The 27,475-nt window shown below is 43.4% G+C and overlaps 1 protein-coding gene across 4 annotated transcripts in view; it reads left to right on the top strand.

The window, feature by feature from the left end:
• TNS2 (tensin 2) overlaps positions 1 to 27,475 on the top strand; it is a 275,183-nt gene that overhangs the window by 178,557 nt on the left and 69,151 nt on the right. For all 4 annotated transcript variants that reach the window (XM_077483895.1, XM_077483898.1, XM_077483897.1 and 1 more), the window contains exons 6-14: positions 2,430 to 2,476; positions 7,200 to 7,371; positions 13,744 to 13,794; positions 14,663 to 14,785; positions 14,904 to 14,968; positions 17,884 to 17,967; positions 19,089 to 19,201; positions 26,681 to 26,741; positions 26,925 to 27,003. In XM_077483895.1, coding sequence (XP_077340021.1) covers positions 2,430 to 2,476; positions 7,200 to 7,371; positions 13,744 to 13,794; positions 14,663 to 14,785; positions 14,904 to 14,968; positions 17,884 to 17,967; positions 19,089 to 19,201; positions 26,681 to 26,741; positions 26,925 to 27,003 — 795 coding nt within the window. The remainder of the gene's footprint in view (positions 1 to 2,429; positions 2,477 to 7,199; positions 7,372 to 13,743; positions 13,795 to 14,662; positions 14,786 to 14,903; positions 14,969 to 17,883; positions 17,968 to 19,088; positions 19,202 to 26,680; positions 26,742 to 26,924; positions 27,004 to 27,475) is intronic.

The following is a 27,475-nucleotide window of genomic DNA, read 5'->3' as shown; positions in this document are numbered from 1 at the left end:
GATCAATTATATTTTTAGGAATAAGGGGAGTATTTTTCCAATAATTGCAATTCTAAGGAGCATTATTCCCACTAACCATGTACTGTGAACTGTAACTATAGTAATTATTAGCAGGGATTCTCTGAGCCTGGAATGTTATTTCAGGGCAATGTTATGGGACTCCTAAGCATAGCAGCTCAGCACGGTCTAGCTAGCTGCTTAATAGTTTGCCTAGGTTCCAATACATTAGGGTGACAGGCATAAACTTGCAGTGTTGGTTATTGAATAGCACAAGTCTCCATAATCAGACGTTACTGGCTACACGCATATTCCAGTTTAGTAAAACTAGGTAGTAAAGCTAGGCTGAGAATGATCTACATCCGAAAACAAGTAAGTTCCAATATTTTTATGCATTCTGATTTTCAATTACTCAGTGTCAGATATCGAGGCTGCCATTACTGGCTTAGTAATAGAAGTACTACTTGCCCTGCTGTGTCTGACCTAAGTACGTCTAACTATAGCAGGAGAGAGGTCCAGTCTGTGTGTCCACATTCTAGCAAATCATGTACAAATATAAACAGAATATGTAGTCATGGACTTTGTATGGACTTATAAAACAAAATCGGAGTACCATAAAAACAACTTTATTATGTACCATTAAAAATCTATTACACAACATTAAAAATTACTCTCCGCATAGGGGTTTACAACATGCAAAGATTGTGATTACAGTGTGGACTCAATGTGTTTTGGGAATCCTTCTTCAGGAGAACATGTGGAACTCAGGTGCAAATGAGTAAGCCAAGGTGAAGCCACTGCCAATCGGATGGAAAATCCAGGTATATTCAGTAAACAGCCAATTGTCTCATACACACAATCTTAAAATAAAAGGACCAACTTCTCAATAGGGAACCATCCAGAGCCAATGTGAGTAAGTCACCATAAAGACAGTGTAGTAATCAAAGTAGTCAAGGCACATATATTCCAAAGAGGAGGCTCTTGATAAGTATCTTAGAAACAAACTCAGTTTACATCAATCCAGCCTTTAATGTTGTGTAATCAATTTTTTAATGGTACATAATAAAGTTGTTCTTATGGTATTCGGTTTCTGTTCTATATGTCCACGTGTGTCTTGCTGCGGTGCAAAAATTGGAGATACTGGCTTGACACTGATGACTATCATTCACCCAAGCAAGATTCCTGGTTTATGCCCTTATTTTAAGGTTATTACCTCTATCTATTTGGTTGACCCCTCCGCCTCTGGTGTTTATTCCACTGGTTGTTGCACTTTTGCAACAGTAATTTATAAATGATCAAATCAGTCATCACACCATTGTTCATTGGCCTAGGGCCCCCTTCCGTTTGGGTGCTCTTCTTTTCTCCCCCCTCCTCTTCTTACCTTCCTGTTCAACTGGAATATTTCAAGCCCAGTCTACCAATTTCCTAAAAGTGAGATTTGGGCCATCTACACCTCTGCCATGGACAGTCTGGCATTGGTTCCGGTCTCTCATCTCCTATTTTTGCTCCCCCATTTTGATCTCCATTGTTGCCTGCCCGTTCCTGCCCCTGCCTTCCTGGGGTACCGTGGAGTTCAGCGCAGCCATTTTGCTCTTTGTGTTGAGTATTTTATCCTCTGTCTTCATACTCAAAAAAAAAAAAAAAAAAAATATATATATATATATATATATATATATATATATATATTTATATTTATATTTATCTATTTATATTTATACACATATACATATATATGCATCAGCTGCAGCCATAAAACTAGCTTGCCAACCTACATAATTATCTCATGACAGGTTTCCTTTAATCCCATTGCAGTCTTTTCATAGACCTCCCCATATCAGTAGCTAATTTTGAAAATTACTTTGGGATTTTGAATAAGAAGGAAGGAAGAGAGTTGCTTGATTGCTGACATCTCTCAAGAAAGATATTTGATAGGATCTGTGCTGAGCTTCAGCTTCTACTCATTCTGGTGGCTAAATTCAGTGCATCACAACATGTCTGTTATGCAACCTTCCCAATTAATGTCCTACAGTTTTCCTAGCGGGAAACTGCTACAAGTTATTATTAACACATTTTGGCTTTATCATGATCTTTGCTGTCACTGTTCCTGGGTAAACATTAGGAACCACATTTCACATCAGTTTTGCAATACTGTATTGGAAACTAAACGTGAACTAAACCCATTGCTGGGACTGATTAGCTCTTCATTGGGTTCACATGTATCTGTATGTGAAGACTAAGAACATTATATCATTTTATGGGTCAATTATATAAGCAAAAAATAAACAGAAAATACAGGAAGTTAGATTTCTGTATGTTTCCAGGCTAATAGAAAAAATTATCATTCCTTAACCACAATAAGCATTGTATACATATATTGTATATATAGAACTGATAATGCTTTATGTAATACTAATTTGATGGTTTACTTTCAGGGGTCCACAAAATCTATCAGTGTGAAACAACGGAGCTCCTTGCCAAGGTAAGAGAGCGGAACTGTCTGCTGATCAGAGAAATGCAGCAATATTTACTACCACCAATACAAGGGCAACGTTTTAAAGCCCAACTGAACATTTAAGTCACTAGGATAGGTACTGGACTTTATAGAGAACTGAAAAACACAAAAATTTTAATATTTTATTACAGATTGATTAAAACAAGCACAACCAGACAAAGACTATTTTAAAAACTTTGCAAAGTAAGAATCACCTAAATGCTTTTACAACACAAACGCCAAGAAGTATACCGCTGAATGATCATGACGGTGTCCTTGTTGAAACAACAATTAATGTTCTATTAAGCCTCGTACACACGATCGGCTTTCCTGCAGACAAAGCGTCAGACTTTTGTCCGAAGTGTGTGTGCCTGGATTTTGCATACAAACGGTACACACTTGTCTGCCAACGATCATACTAGACGTACTACGAGCCAATAAAGAGGAAGTTCAATTGTTAGGCCCCACCCTTTGGGCTCCTTCTGCTAATTTCGTGTTAGTAGAAGTTTGGTAGGTGTTCACGCTTTTTATATCACGCATTTCATTTTGCAATTTTCAGATTGTTTTTGTATGGCTGTTTGTCAACCAGACATGTTGCGGAAATCGGAGGAGATAACGTGTTATTTATTATTGGCCATTGGAGTTATTGCTTTGACCCAAGTCCAGGAACAGGAGGAGGAGGATTTCTTTGACCAAAAATTGGTTGCTTTATTAATCATAACCAATTATGTCATATGCCTTTCCTGTGGGAACTCCAGAAGAATAATCTGGATGATTTTTGGAATTACCTCCGGATAACGGACCCCTGCTTTCACCAACTCCTGGCATTGTTGACTCCATATATTAAGAAGCAGGACACATGCATGAGGCTTTTATTTTATTTTTTGGTTGAATAATGATTTGATTTGGTATATTTTCTATATTTTTGGATGCATAGAATGCACTTTTTGGTTAAAGTGGTTGTATACTCAAATTTTTAACTTTTACCTACAGGAAAGCCTATAATAAGGCTTACCTGTAGGTAAAAAAAATATCTCCTAAACCTGTACGGTTTAGGAGATATTCCCCTCGGTATGCGCCGCTGACTGCAGCGGCGCATGCGCACAAGGGGATTCTCGGCCTGAAAATCCGGCAGTGGCCGGCCGGCCGGCCGAAAGGAAATCTCCCGCGCGCGTGCGCGGGAGTGACGATATCGTGGCTCCGGCCACTCACAGCGCCGGAGTTGCGATACCCAGAAGAAACACAGAGGGAGCATGTCAGCTCCCTCGGCGTGGATCGGACCAGATGTCGGGGCTTCGTTCTAAGGTAAGTATTTCATAATGAGCTAGTATGCGGTGCATACTAGCTCATTATGCCTTTTGCTTTGCAGGTTTAAAAAAAAAAAAAAATTTGCGGGTTTACTACCGCTTTAAGTTCTATTTGCAGATAGCATGTCTAATTTTATTTGTTTTCTTTTTTTTGCACAATAAAAAAAATTGTGGAGAATAATACTTGGCTGTGTGTTTTACCTCAAATGACAGTTTGGGAGTAGGCCGTTACATTAAAAAAAAATACAATGTAAAATTAACAAGCGACACCAACATAGTTGGATCTTTGATCTTAAAAACTCCATCAGTATCACCAGCAAAGCAGCTTCACTATTATCCCATTAAAGAAGAAGAGAATGTGCACTGCATTTTGAGATTTCATAATTTGCCGTGCCACAAATGTGAATTCTCCATTATGAACGCTAGTTTACAAGACTGACTGCTTCTGCCTCGTCCTTGCTTCCGAGCATGCGTGTTTGTACTTTGGACTTTTGTCCAACAGACTTGTGTACACACGCTTGGAAAAACCGACAACCGACCGCTGTCCGCAGAAAATGTTAAAGCCTGCCATCCAACACCGTCATGATTATTCAGGAGTATACTTGATGTTTGGGTTGTGTGTTGTAAAAGCATTTAGGTGATTCTTACTTTGCAACGTTTTTAAAATAGTCTTTGTCTGGTTGTGCTTGTTTTAATCAATCTGTAATAAAATATTTTTATTTTAAATTTTTGTGTATCTCAGTTGCTATAAAGTCCACTACCAATCAATCCTTTACTAGTATCTTCAGTTAATGGGACATGGCACATTTATATATTATTTTGGTATCCACAGCACCACCCTGTGGTGATACTCTATAACCATCTATTTCAATGAGCATTTAAGTCAGCTAAATATGTTCTAGGTTAGTGTTTCTCAATCTTTATTCAGTCAAGGCACACTTTAAAATTATGCACATTCTCAAGGCATCCCTTTCTAAATGTAAAAAACGAACAGTTTTACACATTGCAGCAACATTTACACATGCAAGGCACCCAGTATTAGAGGTGATTTATTCTTCCAAATCAAACACACCTTAGCATATTGGTACTGACTAGTATTCCAATGTTTCTTTTCTCCCTCATTCACCTAATGTGACCGTGACAGTGTTGATGGGGAATGATGGGGGCAAACAAGGATGCTGCGCAGACACCCGTTGTCCTCCTTATCCACTGATGATGGTTGTTTGGATGTCGGCAGTTAGTAGGCTGTATTGGCACACAATATGTGGCTTTGTCTACCTAAAAGGCAGGCTTGGCTTGTATACAATTTGTGGGCAATTCTTAGGCATTTTGCCAATGCAACCCTGAGGAAACATTGAAGTCACCCTGGTTGAAAAAGGCTGTTCTAGGAACATCAAAACAAAGGGCTGGCTATATATTATACCATTTTCTTATTTAATTTCCTTTGGATTTACCTTCAATTATGTAGTGCAAGGGCCTGCCAGAATGCATGCAAACGGAAAGATTCTATGGTTGACCTCATTATATGGTTTTGTTATTTCTAAAGAAAAATTGTACTAGAAAACTGTATGTAATGTAATGTATGGCCAGCCTTACAGTTAAAAGAGTTGTAAAGGCAGAAGGTTCTTTATCTTAATACATTCTGTGCATTAAGATAAAAAGCCTTCTGTGTGTAGCAGCCCCCCTATGACGAACCTGAGCCCCGTCTCTGTCAAACGATGTAAACAAGTCCTTCGGCCATCCGTGACTCTCCTTCCTGATTGGCTGAGACACATCAGCGGTGCCATTGGCAGGAGAGAAACAAACGGCAGCTTTGTGTCTGAATGGACACATGGAGCTGCAGCTCGGCTTGGGTGCCCCCAAAGCAAGCTGCTTGCTGTGGGGGTACTCGGCAGGAGGGAGGGGACAGGAGAGCAGAAAAGGGACCCAAGAAGAAGAGGATCTGGGCTGCTCTGTGCAAAACCCCTGCACGGAGGAGGTAAGTAGAACATGTTTGTTATTAAAAAAAAAGACTTTACAATCACTTTAAGAACTTTTGTTTCTCTGTGTGTTGAAGCAGTGGCTTCTCTGTAGATGTTCAACACATCACCTGCCGAGCCAGAGCTAGAGCTCCCAATTCAGAAGGGAACATGAGTTTTACTGATTGAGGAGCTATAAAGCAGGGAGCATGTTGGACCTCTGCAGTAGGACTACTGCTTCCACACAGAAAGCAAGATGTTTTCTCTATAGTATATGGTGGAGCATAGGCATTATAAGCATATGGAAGCATAGAAGCAGCATCCTGCTCCACTAGAACCTGTGTTTCCCTGGATGCATAGGGCCCTAAAAGTGAATACCACTTGGTACAGTATTCAACCCCTTTCAGCCCCAGCCTACCATAGATTTTAGAAGCTGCAGGTAGCCAGGCTGGATGCTGCACCTTCAGGCCCCGGCATGCATACATATGAGCTGGATACCTCCCTGTGCAAGAGACCATATACCGTACTCATATTGGTTTGCACACAAGTACATTTCAGTGAACAGCTGAATTTATAAAAATCTCCAGCTTGGTTGATTAATCATTTGTTTGATTGTAACACTTTATTCTGAGGTTTTCACAAATCTATCCATTATTTTTAAAAGCATGCTCTCTTCCCACATGGAAGAAAAAAATAAAATAAAAAATAAAAAATATATATATATATATATATATATATATATATATATATATATATATGTATGCATATGACGTATATTTACAATATATTGTAAATATACTGTATATCATATATCTATTTTTTATAACTATATTGAAAATATATTTCTCTCCCGTGTGGGTTTACCTAAAACTTTTGCACACTACTATACATGTAGTGTGGGGCCTCAATGGATAAGACTTGTTTTTCCAGCACATTCCACAGATGCTTGATTGGATTGAGATCTGGAAATTTGGAGGCCAAGTCAACACCTCGAAGACACCTTCTTTTATTGGTGCATGTTCCAGGTCTGATTCTCACTTGCCCATTGTAGGTGCTTCTGGCTATGGACACTGGTCAGCATGGGCCCCCTGACTGGTCTGTTGCTACACAGCTTCATACACAACAAACTGTGAGGCACTGTGTTCTGACACCATTCTGTTGGATCAGCATTCAATTTTTTCAGAAAATTGAGCTCCAGTATTGGATCGGACTACACAGGCAAGCCTTTGCTCCCCACGTGCATCAATACCCCAGCCTTTGTAAACCACTTGTGCTCTTTTACATTGATGTAATAATGCTTGCCCATCTTTATACATTTGAAATCATGCTCTTTGTGTTCATCTGAGGATATTTCATCTGTGTATGTGCAAAAAATGTGGTAGGTGCATTCTATTTTGATCGAGCGTCTAATTCTGTACCTGAATTTTTTTTTTTCTTTTGATACAGGAGTTTCAGCCTGGACCACGTAATGCAGCGCAATTATGACCTAGATCTAACATATATAACGGAGCGTATCATTAGTGTCTTCTTCCCCATCAACCTGGAGGAACAGCGATACCAAAGCAACCTGCGAGAAGTGGCTAGCATGCTAAGATCCAAACATGAGGACAAATACTTGGTAATTACTGACACTTCAGTATTGTACAGCATGATGGTAATTTACAGCAAATACATTTAAAGTGGTTGTAAGCCTCAGACATGAAATATGAACAAAGCATATCCCTCTACATTGTGTACTTGTCTCAGTTAAGAGCACTAAGTTTCATTTCTGTCTGCTGCTTCTTTCCTCTGCTATCAGCATGAATTGACTACTTACACATTTTCCTCACACCAACAGAAAAAGGCTACGGAGAGGGACCTCCAGCAGATTGATATCCTCAGCTCTATGTGTGAAGCGGGTGGGGGTGGGGGCTGTCCCTTCCCTTACCTTACCCCCCTCCAATCAGCTCTTACTGAGCTCTGCAAAGTGTAAATGAAGCTCTCCACTCCCTTTTTTCTGAACTCTCAGTCAAGCTTTATAATTCCACACTTTGAAAGGCTGTAGAGAAGAAAAGACTGCAGATAGACAGGTACAACTTATGTAGGAGGATTTGTTTCATCTCTGTATATCACCTGAGGCCAGTCACTTCACTGGGTATATACAAGGGTTTACAACCACTTTAAAATAGAATTACAGGTAAAGCCTAGCTAGTCTTAAACATGTTCCCTTCCCTTTCCTAACATTTGTACCAACTAATCCATTAAAAATATCTATATATTTACCTATTTTCAAGCCACTCCGGTCCAGTCACATGACCCCCTGTGACAGCCGGCGAGGGCTACTGGAGAGAGGAGATAGCGCCTGACAATGGTTGTAAAAGCTGTGAGTGGTGACGCCACCCATAGGCTCCCGTGGTGCAGCGGTTGTTGGCAGTCCCTCCTTTCAACCGCAACCACCGCCGGCTGACACAGGGAAGCCGGATCACGTGACCGGACCAGAATGGCCTGCAAATAGGCCAGTACATACATCTTTCTTACACAGGCTAGTTAGTATAGATATTATAAGGTGACAGAGTATTTTTAAGACTAGTTAGGCTTCAGCTGATTTCAATACACAGCTTTCTAAGGCACATTGCTCTTTGGGCGTCTAAGGACTTAACCACTTGCCGACCGCCTAACGCCGATGTACGTCGGCAGAATGGCACGGGCAGGCATAAGCACGTACATGTACGTGATTTGCCTCCCGCGGGTCGGGGGCCCGATCGGGCCCCCGCCCGGTGCCTGCGGCGGTCGGTTTTCGTTCGGGAGCGATCCCGGACGAGGGGACGGCCATTCATTCATGGCCACCCCCTCGCGATCGCTCCCGACGAATAGAAATCCCCGGTGACATCACTTCCTCTCCTGTAATGTAAACACAGGAGAGGAAGTGATGTATTCTCTCCTCCGTGTCGGTATTTTTCGTTCCGACACGGAGGAGAGCGGATCAGTGAGTTGCACCAACACATCCCACACACAGTAGAACATGCCAGGCACACTCACACCCCCCCTTTACCCCCCGATCACCCCCCCAATTACCCCTGCCCCCCAGTCACAGTGACACCAATGTCATTTTTTTTTTTTTTTTTTTTTTTTTTGCATTGGTGTCATTTGTGACTGTAATAACTGTTAGGGCAGTTAGAGTTAGCCCCCTTTAGTTCTAATGTACCCCCCTAACCCCCCCAATAAAGGTTTAACCCCGTGATCACCCCCCGTCGCCAGTGTCACTAAGGCTGGGTTCACATTGCAGCGGTTTATGAGAACGAATGTGATTCGCACCGCACTGCAGTGCAAATCACATCCGATCTCTGTGCGATTCGAGTTCAGCCATTCGCCGCACCCGCCGCACCCGCCACACCCGCCGCACCCGCCGCAAATTCGCACGGGACCCTTTTTTTGGCCCGCAGCAGAATCGGATCGCATGGGTGTTCACACCATGCGATCCGAGTTTGCAGATCGCACTGCGATATGCGAACTGATCTGGGGGTGTCAGTAACATTTCACTGACACTCCCAGCAGTTCGCATAGGGCAGTGTGAACTGCCGCCGGGAGGCATGCGATGCGGGAACCCGCCGCGGATTCGCGGCGTTTCCGCATCGCTCCAGTGTGAACCCAGCCTAATAAGCGATCATTTTTCTGATCGCCGTATTAGTGTCCCAGGTGACGCTAGTTAGGCAGGTAGGTATTTAGGTTCGCCGCAGCTTTTTATAGCGCCAGGGACCCCCATATACTACCGCATAAAGCCCCCTGATTGCCCCCTAGTTAACCCTTTCACCAGTGATCACCATATAACTGTTACAGGTGACGCTGGTTGGTTAGTTATTTTTTTATAGTTTCAGGGCACCCGCCATTTATTACCTAATAAAGGTTTAACCCCCTGATCACCCGGCGGGTGTCATTTGTGACTAATAACTGTTAGGGCAGTTAGGGTTAGCCCCCTTTAGTTCTAAGGTACCCCCCTAACCCCCCCAATAAAGGTTTAACCCCGTGATCACCCCCCGTCGCCAGTGTCACTAAGGCTGGGTTCAGATTGCAGCGGTTTGAGAACGGATGTGATTCGCACTGCAGTGCAAATCACATCCGATCTCTGTGCGATTCGAGTTCAGCCATTCGCCGCACCCGCCACACCCGCCGCACCCGCCGCAAATTCGCACGGGACCCTTTTTTTGGCCCGCAGCAGAATCGGATCGCATGGGTGTTCACACCATGCGATCCGAGTTTGCAGATCGCACTGCGATATGCGAACTGATCTGGGGGTGTCAGTAACATTTCACTGACACTCCCAGCAGTTCGCATAGGGCAGTGTGAACTGCCGCCGGGAGGCATGCGATGCGGGAACCCGCCGCGCATTCGTGGCGTTCCCGCATCGCTCCAGTGTGAACCCAGCCTAATAAGCGATCGTTTTTCTGATCGCTGTATTAGTGTCACAGGTGACGCTAGTTAGGCAAGTAGGTATTTAGGTTCGCCGCAGCTTTTTATAGCGCCAGGGACCCCCATATACTACCGCATAAAGCCCCCTGATTGCCCCCTAGTTAACCCTTTCACCAGTGATCACCATATAACTGTTACAGGTGACGCTGGTTGGTTAGTTATTTTTTTATAGTTTCAGGGCACCCGCCATTTATTACCTAGTCTCACTAGTGTACCCCTAAATTTAGGGGTGTCTACTTTCCAAAATGGGGTCATTTGGGGGGGGTTTGTGCCATCTTGGCATTTTATGGCCTTCAAAACTGTAACGCCCTTAGAAAGCCTGAAGGCGGTGCTTGGTTTTCGGGGCCCCGTACGCGGCTAGGCTCCCAAAAAGTCCCACATATGTGGTATCCCCGTACTCAGGAGAAGCAGCAGAATTTATTTTGGGGTGTCATTTCACATATGCCCATGGCATGCGTGAGCAATATATCATTTAGTGACAACTTTGTGAAAAAAAAAAAAAAAAAAAAAAAGTTTGTAATTTTCCCGCAACTTGTGGCAAAATATAAAATATTCCATGGACTCAACATGCCTCTCAGCAAATAGCTTGGGGTGTCTACTTTCTAAAATGGGGTCATTTGTGGGGGTTTTGTGCCATCTTGGCATTTTATGGCCTTCAAAACTGTAATAGGTAGTGAGGAGTGAAGTCAAATATTTACGCCCTTAGAAAGCCTGAAGGCGGTGCTTGGTTTTCGGGGCCCCGTACGCGGCTAGGCTCCCAAAAAGTCCCACATATGTGGTATCCCCGTACTCAGGAGAAGCAGCAGAATTTATTTTGGGGTGTCATTTCACATATGCCCATGGCATGTGTGAGCAATATATCATTTAGTGACAACTTTGTGAAAAAAAAAAAAAAAAAAAAAAAGTTTGTAATTTTCCCGCAACTTGTGGCAAAATATAAAATATTCCATGAACTCAACATGCCTCTCAGCAAATAGCTTGGGGTGTCTACTTTCTAAAATGGGGTCATTTGTGGGGGTTTTGTGCCATCTTGGCATTTTATGGCCTTCAAAACTGTAATAGGTAGTGAGAAGTGAACTCAAAAATTTACGCCCTTAGAAAGCCTGAAGGCGGTGCTTGGTTTTCGGGGCCCCGTACGCGGCTAGGCTCCCAAAAAGTCCCACATATGTGGTATCCCCGTACTCAGGAGAAGCAGCAGAATTTATTTTGGGGTGTCATTTCACATACGCCCATAGCATGTGTGAGCAATATATCATTTAGTGACAACTTTGTGTAAAAAAAAAAAAAAAATTTTTTTTTTGTCATTATTCAATCGCTTGAGGCAAAAAAATAAAATATTCAATGGGCTCAACATGCCTCTTATCAATTTCCTTAGGGGGTCTACTTTCCAAAATGGGGTCATTTGGGGGGGTTTTGTACTGCCCTGCCATTTTAGCACCTCAAGAAATGAGATAGGCAGTCGTAAACTAAAAGCTGCGTAAATTCCAGAAAACGTACCTTAGTTTGTAGATGTGACAACTTTTGCGCAAACCAATAAATATACAATTATTGACTTTTTTTTTACCAAAGACATGTGGCTGAATACATTTTGGCCTAAATGTATGACTAAAATTGAGTTTATTGGATTTTTCTAATAACAAAAAGTAGAAAATATCATTTTTTTTCAAAATTTGCGGTCTTTTTACGTTTATATCGCAAAAAATAAAAATCGCAGAGGCAATCAAATACCATCAAAAGAAAGCTCTATTTGTGGGAAGAAAAGGACGCAAATTTTGTTTGGGTACAACATTGCATGACCGCGCAATTACCAGTTAAAGCAGCGCAGTGCCAAAGTGTAAAAAGACCTCTGGTCATTTACCAGCAAAATGGTCCGGTCTGAAAGTGGTTAATTTAACTAAGAATCTTAAAATTATGTTGGAAAACACTATAAAACTGCAGTGACAAAGGAATGTTCATGATGATTTGAACAGAAATGGTTAATTCAACAAGTGGGGGGGATTTGCATTCTGGAATTCTCTCCCACGGGAGATGATGGGGGAAATCAGCACGAATGAACTTACATGTGCTTTGAATGTCTTTCTGACAAAAAATTATGTAATCAGCTGTGAATTAGTAGGACACACATTGACCTAGGTAGTATATTTATACCATAGATGGAATACAGAATTTTCTTCCTCTATTACATGAAATAATTTGACAGCATTTTACTGTAGTTGTTTTTTTCCATCCCCATGATTAAGTCCTGCTGTAGACGAAACATGTTGTGAGCATGGCTTTGAGTGAGCCGTGTGCTGTCATTGCAATAAATCTTGGCTGGAGTTGATCGTCTTCAGTGTACAGCCCGTTATTTAGATGGTGGACTCCAGAATCTTGGCACCTGGGTGATTGCAGGGCATCGAGGAGGTTACAGGCTGGCCTTTGAGCAGTGAAAGGGGTTGGGTCTTGTCTAAAATTAAGATAACCACACATGTTACAATCCAGTTGTACAATGTAACAGATTTATTAGTAACCTAACTAGTGCAAGGGCCTGTCTGAAATATATAGATCAGATTGTTCAGTTAAAGTGCCACTAAACCCACATCATAAAAAAACTATCGATAAATGCGGTATTACATGCTCTCCATACTCACTAAGTCGCTATGTGTTTTGTTTTCTGTATTCTACAAAGAAAAAACCGGGTTGAGACTGCTGCTGTCCTATTCATGTCCCCACTGCAGTTGGGGATTTTGCAGCTGTGGTGGCAACTCTGCACATGCTCAGTTTTCAGTGAGTTTCTATGCTGAGAATTTCCTCCCTATCACATCTGAGCAGCCCATGTGACTATAGAGTCACACATGTGGGTGTATACACAGTGGTAAATGACAGCCCACGCTCTCCCTCCTTCTCCATGTCCACTAACCAGCTAAAAACAACGGGGTGGGATATTACATGTAGATTAATTGAGGCTTCACCTACCTGTTGTTTTAGGACACAGGCTGGGGGGGAGGTTGTTGTTTTTTTATTGAACATGTGACCAGTAGCAGAGGACTAGAAGCTCCTCCTGCTTATGTTTCCCTGCAAACAGGCTGAGAAAGAGCGGGGTCATGTGACATTTGTATATTGATTAGGAAAAAAGGTACTTAGATGCGTTTTATTAAAATAATTAAAGTGCCATCATCCATATACAGAAATAGAAGGGACAGTGTAAATTAAACAGTGTGTGTTTAGTATCACTTTAAGTCCTGGTATATTTAGTGTTGTTTGTACAGGATTTAGCATAGATTGAACTTGATGATCCTTGTTTCTTTTTTAATAGTACTTATTATGTTTCTCCTAATAACATGCCTGTATAGTCTTTTATATACATTTACATTGTGAGTGCCCATGTGCCCATTAGCTACTGTAAATGCCCTTGCTGTCAGAAAGGATTACACAAAACTGCTGCTTACGATGAGGCTGCATTTTTGTATGGGAGCATAAATAAGAATGTTACTGTTTCACAGGCAAAGTCAAAGTATCTACACTGTGCGTGTTTGGATTGTAACTAGCTTGATTTGTTTTACAGCTTTTTAACTTATCAAAGAAAAGACATGATATCCGCAAGCTCAACCCAAAGGTAAATATATTGGCGATACCTTTAAAACTAATGATCCATATCAGGCTCACTGAATCCATATGTATAGCAGATGTCACAGATATAGGCATTCAGCACCCAAGCCCCCCCCCCCCCATTTATTCCTAGGGATTCAGTATCTAACCTGAACTGCCTGTCTTCAAAGTTTGGGTTGGCACTTATATAAGTTATTGGTTCTTTTTGACCCCTTTCACACTGGGGCTGTGGCTGCATTCGCAGTACAGCGTTACTCTTTTAGGGGTGCTTTACCGCTGTTTAGGCGGCACTTTTCGAGCGCTACTGGGCACCTTTAACCACAAAGAAGGGGTTAAAAACTCCCATGTTGTGGCGCTTCGGAAACGATTTTAAGGCGCATTGGAAGTGCTGACCATTCATCCCAACGGGCAGGGTGTTTTGGGAGAGCTAAATACAGCACTCCCAACCTGCCCCAAAGATGCTGCTTGCAGGACTTTTCAGAACGTCCCGCAAGCGCATCGCCCGAGTTTGAGAAATCACACTGGAATGAATGGGAGGGCGCTTTTCAGGCGCTTAGCAGAGGCTATTATTTCCAGTGCTAAAGTGCCTGAAAACCACCCCAGTGTAAAAGGGGTTCTAGGAGAGAGATGATTGTCACAAGTTAGTAGGACCATACTAGTGACTGCACAGCAGCTAAATCCTGCTGACCACTTGGCCTACAAAGAATTGTTATTGTTTTGTTATGCCATGCTTTATAAAATCTAGTGTTCTTTTTCACATTTATGTACATTTACATTTATTTCTAATATTTGATTTAAAGCAAACTCTGTTTCTTGTGTCTTATAGTATCCTCATACATGAGAATAATTTAACACTTTCCATCCTTATGTCCAAGGTTCAAGATTTCTTCTGGCCAGACTGCCATGCACCTCCACTCGATGTCATCTGTTCTATCTGTAAAGCCATAGAGGCCTGGCTGAACTCAGATCCTCAACATGTTGTTGTTCTTCACTGCAAGGTATGGACTGAGATGATTACACGAGAGGATTAGTTCACATAAGATTATAATGACATGTGTAGATATGAATGGGTGCTTGGTACATCAAATGTATAACTCTTGTTTTTACCTGTGTCAGGGAAATCAGGGGAAGACAGGAGTAGTCATAGCATCCTACATGCACTACAGCAAGATATCTGCGAGGTATGTTCCATAGGGTTCAACTTTATGCTTTTTTTGTGGTTACGTATCAGGATACAGCTAATGGTGTTCAGAACTATATACATGACCTATTCACACAATCATAATACACCGTTTTTTATAATGTGTCCTGTGGTTTGGAAGTTTAGTGTGGCCTGTTGCAGATAATGGAAAGAGTTTTGTCTTAATAGAGTGTCAGAAAGGGCATTTGTCCCGGGTCCTTCATGATACCCACAGGTTAGATGTGTCATATCTATAGGAGAACCCTGACCCCTTCTGTCCCGTTGATAAGATAATAGCAGCCTCCTGGTCCCAGATCTCCTCCCATCTCAACTCCTCTCCTCCACTGTACATTGATATCAAATTGTAAGGTCAGCAGATAAAAATGTATGGAGAACCTTGGAGGTAGTTTGTCCTCAAGGTGCTCTACTTATATCATGCATGTTTTCTAAACCCTTTGGACATCTTTTTTATCGCCAAACCCATACCATTTGCGATATTTGTGCTGTTGGGGCAATTTGTGGTTTGTATCCAGAGCAACAACTGGCAATTATAAAAAAATTGCATTACTACTTTATCCAGTATTAAAATTTAATATTGAGTGGAATTTAGTGGGAGGAATGGTATCCCATAAGTGGATGTGACTGTATAGTCGAGTAGGATGATTCTATCTAAAAGATTGCACATGTCAGAGCTAATTGTGTTAAAAGCATCACAGAAGATATACAGTACTGTATTCTTGTCTGCTATTCTATATATATTATATATTTTTGTATATAAGACTTTGAGTCAAAGGGAAACTCAAGTTTCGTGGGGGAAAAAAATGAGCATATAAAAAATATAGTATATGCAATTATGACACAAGTTATATTGTAATTGAATGCTATTAAAAATGGCCCCATTCCTTAAGAATTTGCAGCGTTGCCTTTTTCTGTAAAATACAATATGGCTACCTGGAAGTATTCTGTAGACAGATGGTGAACGGAACATTCCCCTAGAAATGTCATTCCCTGCTTGTGTGATTGGCTCACTGATTTTCCAAGAAGTCTGCACTAAGATACAAATCAGATTTTGAACATCCCCTGCAACAAAAATGTAATTTTTTGGTGTGATACTCTTAAAGGGCAATCACAACAAAAGGGATGCAGTCCCTGTCACTTTCCTCATTAGAGACGTGCAGGTGCAGCAGCTGATTGATATTTATAAAACTACTTCCATGCAGATTAAAGGATATGTAAACCTTTTTTTTTTTTTAAAACAAGCATGTCATACTTACCTCCTTTGTGCAGTTAGTTTTGCACAGAGGGGTCCTGATCCTCCTCTGCTGGGGTCCCTCAGTGGTGCTCCTCCTCTTCTTGAGTGCCCTGTCAGAGAAGCCCTCTCCCTCGGGGCACCCATGCCGGCGCACTCCTGTATCCTGCTGCTGCTTCCATTGACACAGACAGCAGGACTCGACTCTGCCCCCTGGCTCCCACATCATTGGATTTGATTGACAGCAGCGGGAGCCAATGGCTGCACTGCTATCCGTCTATCCAATCAGAGCCTGAGACACTGGCTGGAGCGGGTGTACTCATCCCTGGCGAAGGAAGGCTCAGGCTCAGGTGAGTAAAAGGAGGGCTCTGGGGGGATTGTGCACTTCAAGATGTTTTTCACCTCAATGCATAGAATGCATTGAGGTGAAAAACTGCAAGGGTTTACAAACCCTTTAAGGCTGGCCATACACAGTTTGAATCTTGGCCGTTTCCTACTGATTCAAATCACTAATGGGAGGCTGAATGCACCAAGTTGCTTGATCAATCGACCTGGGTACAACCAGCCTGACGGATTAGTTTAAGATTATTTCAAGTGGCTGCTATAGCCACCAGCGATAGTCACTGTCTTTTCCCAGCGGGGCATCTTAATTCGCCCCCATGCCCCCCCCCCCCCCCCCGGGAGAAGACAATGGCCAGCAGGAGAGATTACAATATCTGTTTTGATGGGGAAATCAAGCGAGATTCTTTCCTGAAGAAATTCGCTCCATGTATGGCCGGCCTTACTATCTCAGAACATGGACATAGACATATAAACAGCTATTCCTTCAGAATAACAAGAGTAAACAAAGTAGGACAACATTTGTTAAAATCCCTGCAATGTACAAAGATCACTCAGAGGGGAATGTTTTTTTCGCAACAATAGTGAAGTTACTCTTTAATTATGTCCCATACAAGAAAGTGATGTTCCCGACTCTTAGCATTTGCTTATGGTCATGTGTCCATACTGTTTCTGTAATTTCCCAACTAGTAACATCCCCCGGTGAGTGGACCTCTTCCTTTTACAATGTATAGATCAGAGGAAAAGCTCAAAGTACCATTATGTGTGTATCAAGACTAGGTCTCCCAGTTTTAAGGAAAGCAAATATGTCCCGTTACATTTGGTGAAATATCTCCCAGTCTATGGCCACCATATAGGAATAACAAACCAAATAAATCAATACTATAGAGCCATTGGGGGTTATTTACTAAAGGCAAATCCACTTTGCACTACGAGGGCACTGAAAGTGCACTTTGAAGTGCAGTCGCTGTAGATCCAAGGGGGACATGCAAAGAAAATAAAAAAACAGCATTTTAGCTTGCACATGATTGGATGATAAAATCAGCAGAGCTTCCACTCATTTCAGATCTACCCCTTAGATCTACAGCGACTGCACTTCCAAGTGCGCTTGTAGTGCAAAGGGAATTTGCCTTTAGTAAATAATCCCCATTGTGTTATTTTTATCCTAATGTATTTTTGTTTGCAGTATGCAATATTCTGTCTACAGGCACATTATCATCTCTTTTGTTTGTGAAACATTTTCACCTGCCATGCTGTTTTGTGATCGTATCTCTCCTTTTTCCCCTGAATGTTAAATCACATGCTTGCTTTCCCTTCCTTTTCTGTAGTGTGGATCAGGCTCTTAGCACTCTGGCCATGAGAAAGTTTTGTGAAGATAAGGTCTCTTCATCGCTTCATCCATCCCAGCGCAGGTCAGTGAAGGGAAGCTGGTAACCGAACTGCACCCATAACCCTTGTCATTATCCCTAGCTCGCAGGCAAGGCCTTAGCCCAGCATTGATGTTTTGTTAGCATATAGCTGGGAAATCAGGAGCTTATCCTGCTGCAGCATAGAAATACTCCATTGCCCTGCATCCTGTTATCATGAACTGCAGAAAGCTTTTTACTGATCTTGTTTCCTGTGACAGGGTTTGGCAGAAATACAGCTTCACTTGTTTCCCAGCAGGCACGACAGGGAAAATTCTTGTTAAACCAGTACAGTATATGGAATGGAGCTGAGCACCTTGCTGGGACTACTAGACCAAGACGTCCCTCAGCAGCTGCGGCAACACAGATTGCACATAGCTGATTAATAAAAACCCACAAAACTTTTATAGGGCACATACACAATCTGCCTTTGTTTAATATGGCTAAATAGAGTGTGCAAAGACATGTAACCTATAGTAAACCTATAGTATACCTATAGGTAACAACTGTTTTAATTACTCTGATGAAAGCTGACGTCTGACTACTATCAGGTTATGCTGTAGATCAATATTTCTTTTTTTCCTTGGCTTTTCTGTGCACAGTCTTAAAGATTTAAGTAGCAAGATTGTTTTTTTTTTTTTACATCATATAAGAAGTATTGCTTCCATACGGTATATACTGTATAATCACTTAGATTACAAAAAGCAAAGCTACTATGTGATATAACCTTAAGGAGATGAAGATCTACCCGAACAACATGGGGGAGGTCAAAGATCACCAGGCACAGTGTCTTCTCCTCATACCTGATCTGAGTTGCAATCACATGCATTGCATGGGAAAAACGTGCATTTAAAACAAGTGCTGAAGAGGCAACATATCGCCTCCTCACCACCTGTCAAACACACTTGGATCACTTTTCAGAGGAGCAGCAGTGCCTGCTGCACTTGTGAATGAGTTACATTCAACATAGGCTCAGGTAGGGCTTGTTTACATGTAAAGTTGGGGGGTGGTAAAACACTGCATGTGTCATAATAGAAATGTTGTGTTGCCTATTTCAGTAGTTCAGATTAGTGTTTTCTTGTCAGCTAATGTAGGGTTTACTAACTAAATATTATCTTTGTACACAGATATATCAATTATTTTGGAGGTTTGCTGTCTAGCACCATAAAGATCAGCAGTGATATGTTGTCCCTGCAGTGTGTGTTACTGCCAGTCATTCCTGCACTGCAAACAGATGGAGGTAAGCATTCAGTTAGCATTTATTTTGATATCTACCCTCAAACTGGACTTATACATGCCCCTACAGCAGGGGTCAGCAACCGTTTTCCACTTAAAGTGGAAGTCCATGCAAAATCTAAAATCTCTGCATCTATAGACACCACAGATCTAACACTAACCTCTCTATCCCTGTAAAGAAATAATGAGTATACATACTTTTTGGAAGCCAATCTGACCCGAAACTGATCTGACCCGCTCTGCAGCACCAGAAGCTTTGCAGAGGACATGGAGGACAATGGCTGTGAAATGAATAGGAAGTAGGAAGTGACGTCACCCATAGAGTTACTATGGGATGTTTCCGTTGTCCTCTGTCTCCTCTGCACCCGTCCACACAGAAAAGCCATGGCTGACAGCTCGGCATGGGATCCAGTCGGAGCGGGTCAGATTGGCTTCTTTACAGGGATAGAGAGGTTAGTGTTAGATCTCTGGTGTCTGTAGATGCGGGGATTTTAGATTTTGTATGGACCACTTCCACTTAAGAGGCCGGATTCAAATGTATGTGAATGCATAGAGGGCCGCATTCACCTGCTAATAAATGAAGATAACAATACACAGACCCTGCACCTCTGGTCCCCTTTACATTACGCAGCCCCCGCAACTCTGGACCCCCCTGCATATTACACAGCCCCCCCTGCACAACACACAGCCTCCCCCCACCGAGCCCTCCCTGCACATTATACATCCCCCCTGCATATTACACAGTCCCCCTTACAAATTCCACAGCCCCCCCAGCTGTGTAAGCACTGGGGGGGAGGGAAGGGATCTGATCACCTTTATTGCTGTCAGAAGGAATTTAAACACATCCCTTGTGGCAGTAATAGGCAGTGTCTGGTACTCTATATGGAGGGATCTGGGGTCTATTCAACCCCAAATCCCTTCTTTGCACTTAAAAGCATTCAAAACGCCAAGTTTGGCTGTTTTGAATACTGAATTTTTTTTAAATTTGGCTCTCTTAAGTCTTATGTAAACTGGAAATGATGTCTTGACATTGCTTCCGGGTTACTAGATCCGAGACCCAATCAAAGCCAATTCCGGCTTTGTTCTGGTCTCCAGCTAGCCGCTTTCACCTCCCGATGGCACGGGAGAGCCTGGGTTATCCGCGGACTGCGGCGGGAGGGGGATACGTCCCCTCCCGCTGCGTGGAATAACAGCTGAACAGCTTCTTCCCTGCATCAGTTATTATCCCAAGGAAGCCAACTGCTGGTTCTAAAAAAAAAGGTACCGGGTGATGCGTGCAGCTGCATTTCATCACGTGCACTGACGGGACATTTATCGGCGGTGGGCTAGGTGCGGCTGGCGGGCCATAGGTTGCTGGCCCCCGCACTAGACAAAGAAAATAAAAAATGTGCCAGTTCAGTATTAAAATAACACAAACCTCAATGTCACTCACAGGATTGATGTTAAAAATCCAGTCTCTGGATTGATGATGCAGTAAAATATAAAACTGTTGCCTGTCATTGCCATTCTGAATCAGTCAGACACTGAGCAGTGTAGAGAGCTTCTGTTTCTTGTAGGTTTGAGAGAGATGGAAACATGAAAAGAAAGGGAAATCAAGGCTTTTCCAAGGCTAATCATTCAATAGTAGAATGAATTCAACAAGTAAAAGTGATTTCAGTATTGTCTCAATTTGCTGTAAAGGACTGGTCATACTTCATGTGGGGCAGTTTAAAGTATATTTATTTTTTCATTTTAGCGTAGGGAAGGCTTAAACCGTAGCCATTTTTTGCCATCTGTGTTTCGGGAGATTTAGTTCCTTTCCTGTCCTGTAAACACGAAGTGAGGAGATATCTTTACAATGTGAGGGAAAGCCCCTCTTAGCCCTTGTACACACGGTCGGATATTCCGACGGAAAATGTCCGATCGGACTGTGTTGTCGGATAATCTGACCGTGCGTGGGCTCCATCAGACTGTTTCCATCGGAATATCCAACCGTCAAAGTTTTAGAGTTGGGCTATAAAATTTTCTGACATCATGATCCGATCCGACTTTGTCCAATCGTTTGTAGAGAATACTGATTGGACAAAGTGCCACGCATGCTCAGATCAAATTACAACATCAAAGCTATTGGCTACTAGCCGCAACGTAGTCCTGTCGCAAGGCACGAACGTCATCACGTTCCGAACGATCGGATTTTCTGAAAACTTTGTCCGACCGTGTGTATGCAACACCAGTTTCGGACAAAATCCGTCGGACGTTCCGACAACAAAATCCGTCGGATTTTTTCTGACGGATTTTGTCCAAAACTGGTGTTGCATACACACGGTTGGACAAAGTTGTTGGAAAATCGGATCGTTCGTTACATGATGACGTTATTTAGTTACGACGGGACTACGTTCAGGCTAGTAGCCAATAGCTTTGGTCTAGGAATTTGATCTGAGCATGCGTGGCACTTTGTCCGATCGGAATTCTCTACAAATGATCGGACAAAGTCCGATCGGATCATGTTGTCGGAAAAATTTTATATCCAGCTCTTAAACTTTGTTGGTCAGACATTCCGACGCAAAAAGTGAGATGAAGCCCACACACGGTTGGATTATCCGACAACGCGGTCCGATCGGGCATTCTCCGACCGTGTGTACAAGGGCTTAGAGGGTTGTCACAGGAACAAGTGTCACCATTGGAAGATTTTCTCTCGTTCTGAAGGCAACTGAGAATTTTGGATTTTTGTCACTTTCATTCCTGGTGGACTATGGTGATCAGGACAATTAGACAACCCCTCACTCTATTCAAATGTGTCATTTTCAGAAAACAAATGTGTACTGTGTAACTGTTTCTGTAACAGACTATCATTTTTAGAGCAACAATATTTCAAAATTTTCATGCAATGTGGAAAAAAACAGGCTTAACAATAGATAAAAAATACAGATCAGTCAGACCCGGGGCTTACTGAGTGACACATCTCCAGAGATGCCTGTTCTACGTATCTATTACAGTAAATATTTGAGCAATGACGTTCAATCATCTTGCGGTCCTGACTTTCTGTTTCATTGTTCTACAATTCATTTCTGCTATATGGTGCTCATTATACAGTTGTCTCAAGCACATGTGCTTCTTATAACTCTCGTCTCTCCCTGACATCTGTTTCTCAGGCACAGTCATAGACTGTGTGGTTAATCCCACTGATGTTTCTGAAAAACGGCATTGATTTTTTAATGCTCACTGTTATTTGGAAACCTTAATAGCATCCAACTTTCTATAAGAAACCATAATCTATGGGTTTTGGAATAGTACACATAACCAGAGCATGCATATAAAGAGGAACTCTGCTAACCACATAGTGTATTCTAAATGCAGATTTGTAAAAACACGGGTTTATGTAATCTTATGCATCTTTCTGTAATATAGTAGAATAATAAAAAAAATCAAGACCTATATATATGGGAACTTTTCCAATTCAGCAAATGATAACTGTCAGTTGGTGGGGAAGTTGGGGAAGAGCGGGGTGGGGTGGGGGAATGTTGACCAATTTACATTATACCCGTACACAGTGAAATAAGTAGGCTGGCCTCACTGATCACTCCTTCTGTAATTGCTAGTTGCTTGTCTGTAATTCTGATCTATTGGCTTCAGAAATTTGGCAAGTCATAAACTATTGGGTTTTCTTCCCTGCAACCATTTACTTTCCTGCAACCATGGATTGCAGGAAAGAAAATTGCTTGATTCTCCCACATCAGCATTGTAAAGCCATCCATAGACTGTTTGAATCTCAGCCGATTCAGCAGGAACCGTCCAAGGTTCAAACCAGTGGCGGAATTACCAGGGTCGCACCAGTCGCACTTGCGACTGGGCCCTGTCATCACACTACTATGGAGGGGGCCCACCGCCAGAAGGTTCTTCTGCTAGTTACCCAGAGGCAATTATGGATGAGTGTACTATCACTACAAAGCTGATCGCTCACCCAGCCTCTCCGCCCACGGAGTTTGCAGCTGCACCGTTTACAGTATTATCACAGCCACAGTAACTGCACAGTGGATCGCTCACCCGGAGCCATCAGGAGGCAGAAGCTGTATACTTTTGTCAGCCGACCAGTCAGGTAGAGTGAAGGGGGAGGAGCCAGGGGACGTCTCAGTAAAATGAGGAAACCCCATCTTCGGACAGTGTCCTAGAGACATGAAAAGGGATCCAGAGCATGGAGTATAGAGTCCTAAGCTGACACTGAAAGAGCAAGTGAAAGTGAGTAACAGATCCCAACCCACACCAATGCTGCTACTGATCCAATCACCCTCCAGCACTACCACTTCCCCCATACAGCACTGGCACTACTCCCATCCTACCCTACCACCACTGTCACACTGATCCCACCCACCCTCCCCAGAATCTGCCAGTGACCCCAACACCCCCCTCCCCAGCATCTGCCAGTGACCCCACCACCCCCCTCCCCAGCATCTGCCAGTGATCCCAACACCCCCCCTCCCCAGCGTCTGCCAGTGACCCCAATACCCCCCCCTCCCCAGCATCTGCAAGTGATCCCACCCCCCCCCCCCCCCCAGCATCTGCCAGTGATCCCACCCCCCCAGCATCTGCCAGTGATCCCAACACCCCCCAACATCTGCCAGTGACCCCACCACCCCCCCGCCCAGCATCTGCCAGTGACTCCAACACACCCCCCTCCCCAGCATCTGCCAGTGACCCCAACACCTTGCCCCCCCAGCATCTGCCAGTGATCCCAACACCCCCCAACATCTGCCAGTGACCCCACCACCCCCTCCCCAGCATCTGCCAGTGACCCCAACACCCCCCCTCCCCAGCATCTGCCAGTGACCCCACCACCCTCCCTCCCCAGCATCTGCCAGTGACCCCACCACCCTCCCTCCCCAGCATCTGCCAGTGACCCCAACACCTTCCATCCCCAGCATCTGCCAGTGATCCCAACAACCCCAGCATCTGCCAGTGACCCCACCACCCCCCTCCCCAGCGTCTGCCAGTGATCCCAACACCCCCCTTCCGCAGCGTCTGCCAGTGACCCCACCACCCCCCTCCCCAGCGTCTGCCAGTGACCCCAACACCCCCCTTCCCCAGCATCTGCCAGTGATCCCAACACCCCGAACATCTGCCAGTGATCCCACCCCCCAGCATCAGCCAGTGATCCCAACACCCCCCCCCCCCCTCAGCATCTGCCTGTCATCCCAACACCCCCTAGCATCTGACAGTGATCCCAACCACCCCCCCTTCAGCATCTGACAGTGATCCCAACCTCCCCCCACCCTCTGCCAGTGATTCAATCCCTCCCCCCCCCAGCATCTGACAGTGATTAGTCCACCCCCTCCCTCCTAGCACTGCCCCTGATCAATTCCCCTTCCCTCCAGCATTACCACTGATCACATTATCACCAGCATTGCCACTGATCCCATCCACCCTAGCAGCACTGTGTCCAATCCCCCACACAGCACTGCCACCAGGGGCGTAACTACAGGGGTCACAGTGATATGGCCTCATGCTCTACGGGGGCCCATGCTCCAATGTACACCTCGATAGGAGGAGTGGCATATATAGAGGAACTGATATAGAGATTGATTCCTCTATATGCCTCCCCCCTCCATTCCTCCTATCCAGCTTCTTTCTGCTGCTCCTGTGCCCCTGTCCTCTGTCCTGGCCGCCCTGCAGTATTGCCGGGGGGATTTGTCAGGATGGAGAGCAGGGAAAGGTTTGGTAAATATGTCATTTACCGGCCCCTTCCTTGTCTGAATGGACAGAGGCAGGGATCTGTACCAATCACTGACTCTGTTCATTCATAACTATCTTAACTATGCTTTAGTTTGTAAATGAAAGGGAAGATTCTGTGCAGCTGAGGTTGCAGAGAAGGAGATTGGGAGCTCACCAGTGGAACATCAGAGGTCTGTTTAGACCCTTGATATCTTACCAAAGCCCCTCAATGGGGCTCCTAAACAGTAAATGTAAAAAAAATAAGAAAAAATTGTAAAAAAATAAAATAAACAGTAAAAAAAAAATAATAATAAAAATAATAATAAAAAAACTACTGACTACCAGAGTCACAAAGGTTACACTTGCGACCGAGCCCCGGCGTTCCGCCACTGGGCTTCGGGAGAAGGGTCCCAGGCTCATGAGATGGGACCCCATCCAGGAGTTGGGGGGCCCTTCATTGTTTCTTGCACCGGGGCCCTGAAGGTTCTAGTTACGCCTCTGGTTCAAACCATGTATGGGCAGGCTGAATGTAATCAGGTTGATCGATCAATCAATTTGGGTACAACCAGCCTGCCAGATTTTACATGGGATTATCGCTAGCGGCTCACTGTGTCCTGGTAGAACACAATGGCTCTGCGGGAGGGATTCTCCCAACAACACTGCCTGTTTTATTTCCTGCAGAGCACAGTTGAAGAAAATTGCTCCATCTATGGCAAGCTTAAGTGTTGATAGGGGAATACCTCTTGGAGCGTTATTGTGTTCTGCTGCTGGTGGGGGGGGGGGGGGGGGGCGTGAGGAGCCTTCCCAGCTGTCAGAACACTGCTGCTAGATAGTAATCGCATGCCAAAAATCTGACTGATGGATCAGCTTCAGTACAACCAGCCTGACCATTTATGGATCGAGTCTTGATCCATGAATGGCCGGCTTTACTTTACAGACCCCTCTCATTTTGATAGCCGTGCCTCCCCTTCTCTTCTCATGCACTCTAAGAACAACCAAATTTACTGGATACTATTTACTATACGGATGTAGCTCTTGTGGGACAACCTCCGCTCACAAAGCCAGGCCACTCGCAGCCGCCAAACTCTATCTCTTGTCCATAAGTTACATGTAACTCCACATCTGTGGTTTACCTTACAGATGGAGTTTTAGAAATAAAATAGACTACACCAGAAACTGCCCCAAACTATTTCCATATGGTGAACTATCAAGTTTTTCTGAGGTGAGCCTATTGTATATTTGAAAACACCTGTACCCAAAGGTGCTCTGTCATTTGTACATGATCTCTTAGTGAATAGCAAGCTTGCAATTGATATAGGATACCTGAATCATATTCTTCTGTTGACTGGTCATGGAACAGTCAGACAGACTGAATCCATTGATAGCCTATTTCCAGTCTGAGACTTTTTACTTTGGACGTAAAAGCATAGGAAGCAATCATTTCTGGATGTCTGAACTTGAAACATTCAGAGCTTTTGGGAGGTCAAAGCTAAATACATTTTAGCTACTTGTTCCAAAGATCTAGCCTTATTTGAACCTCACTCAGCCCTAGTGGAATTCTGATGCAAATGTATGCAGCATAATGTGCCCAATGCCCATATGTTTACCATCTGCAGCAATAAACCACTGCTATTTTACGTGTGTCATCATAATTCCTTTCTTCTGTTATATTTTTCACATTCCAGGTCATGCCATTTTAAATACCAGGAATGCCTGGTTGTGATTTTTTTTCCACCTGTATACCTCAAACTAACTCTATTACTTTAGCATTATTTAATTCATTGACTTTCTTTCACAGTATTCTGTCCCTTTCTGAAGATCTACCAATCCATGCAGCTCGTCTATACCTCTGGAATCTAGTAAGTTCAGCCTATCAGTTTCCGTGTATTTCCTCACTTTGTTTTTAATAAACACTGTTTATTGACCACATAATAATTGTACAAAATTATAAGAAGTCAATGATGAAGCAGTCACAAAGGAGAAGTGGTATTTCTCTACTTTATTGTTATTCTTGGAGCTCATCTTCTCTTCTTTTTCTTAAGCCTTGCAGATGGCACAAGTCAGAGACGACAGCTGTGCATAAGTCTGGAGCCAGCCTTGCTGCTTAAAGGTGATATCATGGTATGTACCGGAGAAGAACAGTAATCTGCTTCACAAGGGAAGTATAGGGGCGCCGCTCATAGTAACCAATCAGGTTTTGGCTTTTACTCACAGGCGTGCTTTCAGAAGCTGTAACCTGTGATATGGTTACTACTTTAATTTCCTCCTTTATTTAGAATTCTGTCCATCTGTGTTGGTCTGGGGAGCAAGCCAAGTGCACCTGTAATTGTAGTTTTTTTCTCATCCAACTGGGACAGAGAAATATTAAAGTTGCAGCAACAACAGATCTGGTTCTGAAGTTTCTGGGAAAATCTGGGAAGATCTTCGGTCTCCAGCTTAATATTTGCACACTGAGCAGTAACGGCTGTAACATCTGTGAGTAAAACTGAAATAAGCACACTTTCCGCAGGCAGAGATATACCATAATATGCTGTCTGCTCTTCAGAGATGTGATGCTAATATCTGCTGGAGTTTAAGGAAAGGTATGAGGCAC

The sequence above is a fragment of the Lithobates pipiens genome, unplaced genomic scaffold, assembly GCF_037356315.1.
Source record: "Lithobates pipiens isolate NorthernLeopardFrog02 unplaced genomic scaffold, aLitPip1_a1.2 Scaffold_16, whole genome shotgun sequence".
NCBI classification, from domain to species: domain Eukaryota; kingdom Metazoa; phylum Chordata; class Amphibia; order Anura; family Ranidae; genus Lithobates; species Lithobates pipiens.
Note: the sequence above shows the minus strand (reverse complement) of the source record. Positions and strands in the feature narration are given on the sequence as shown.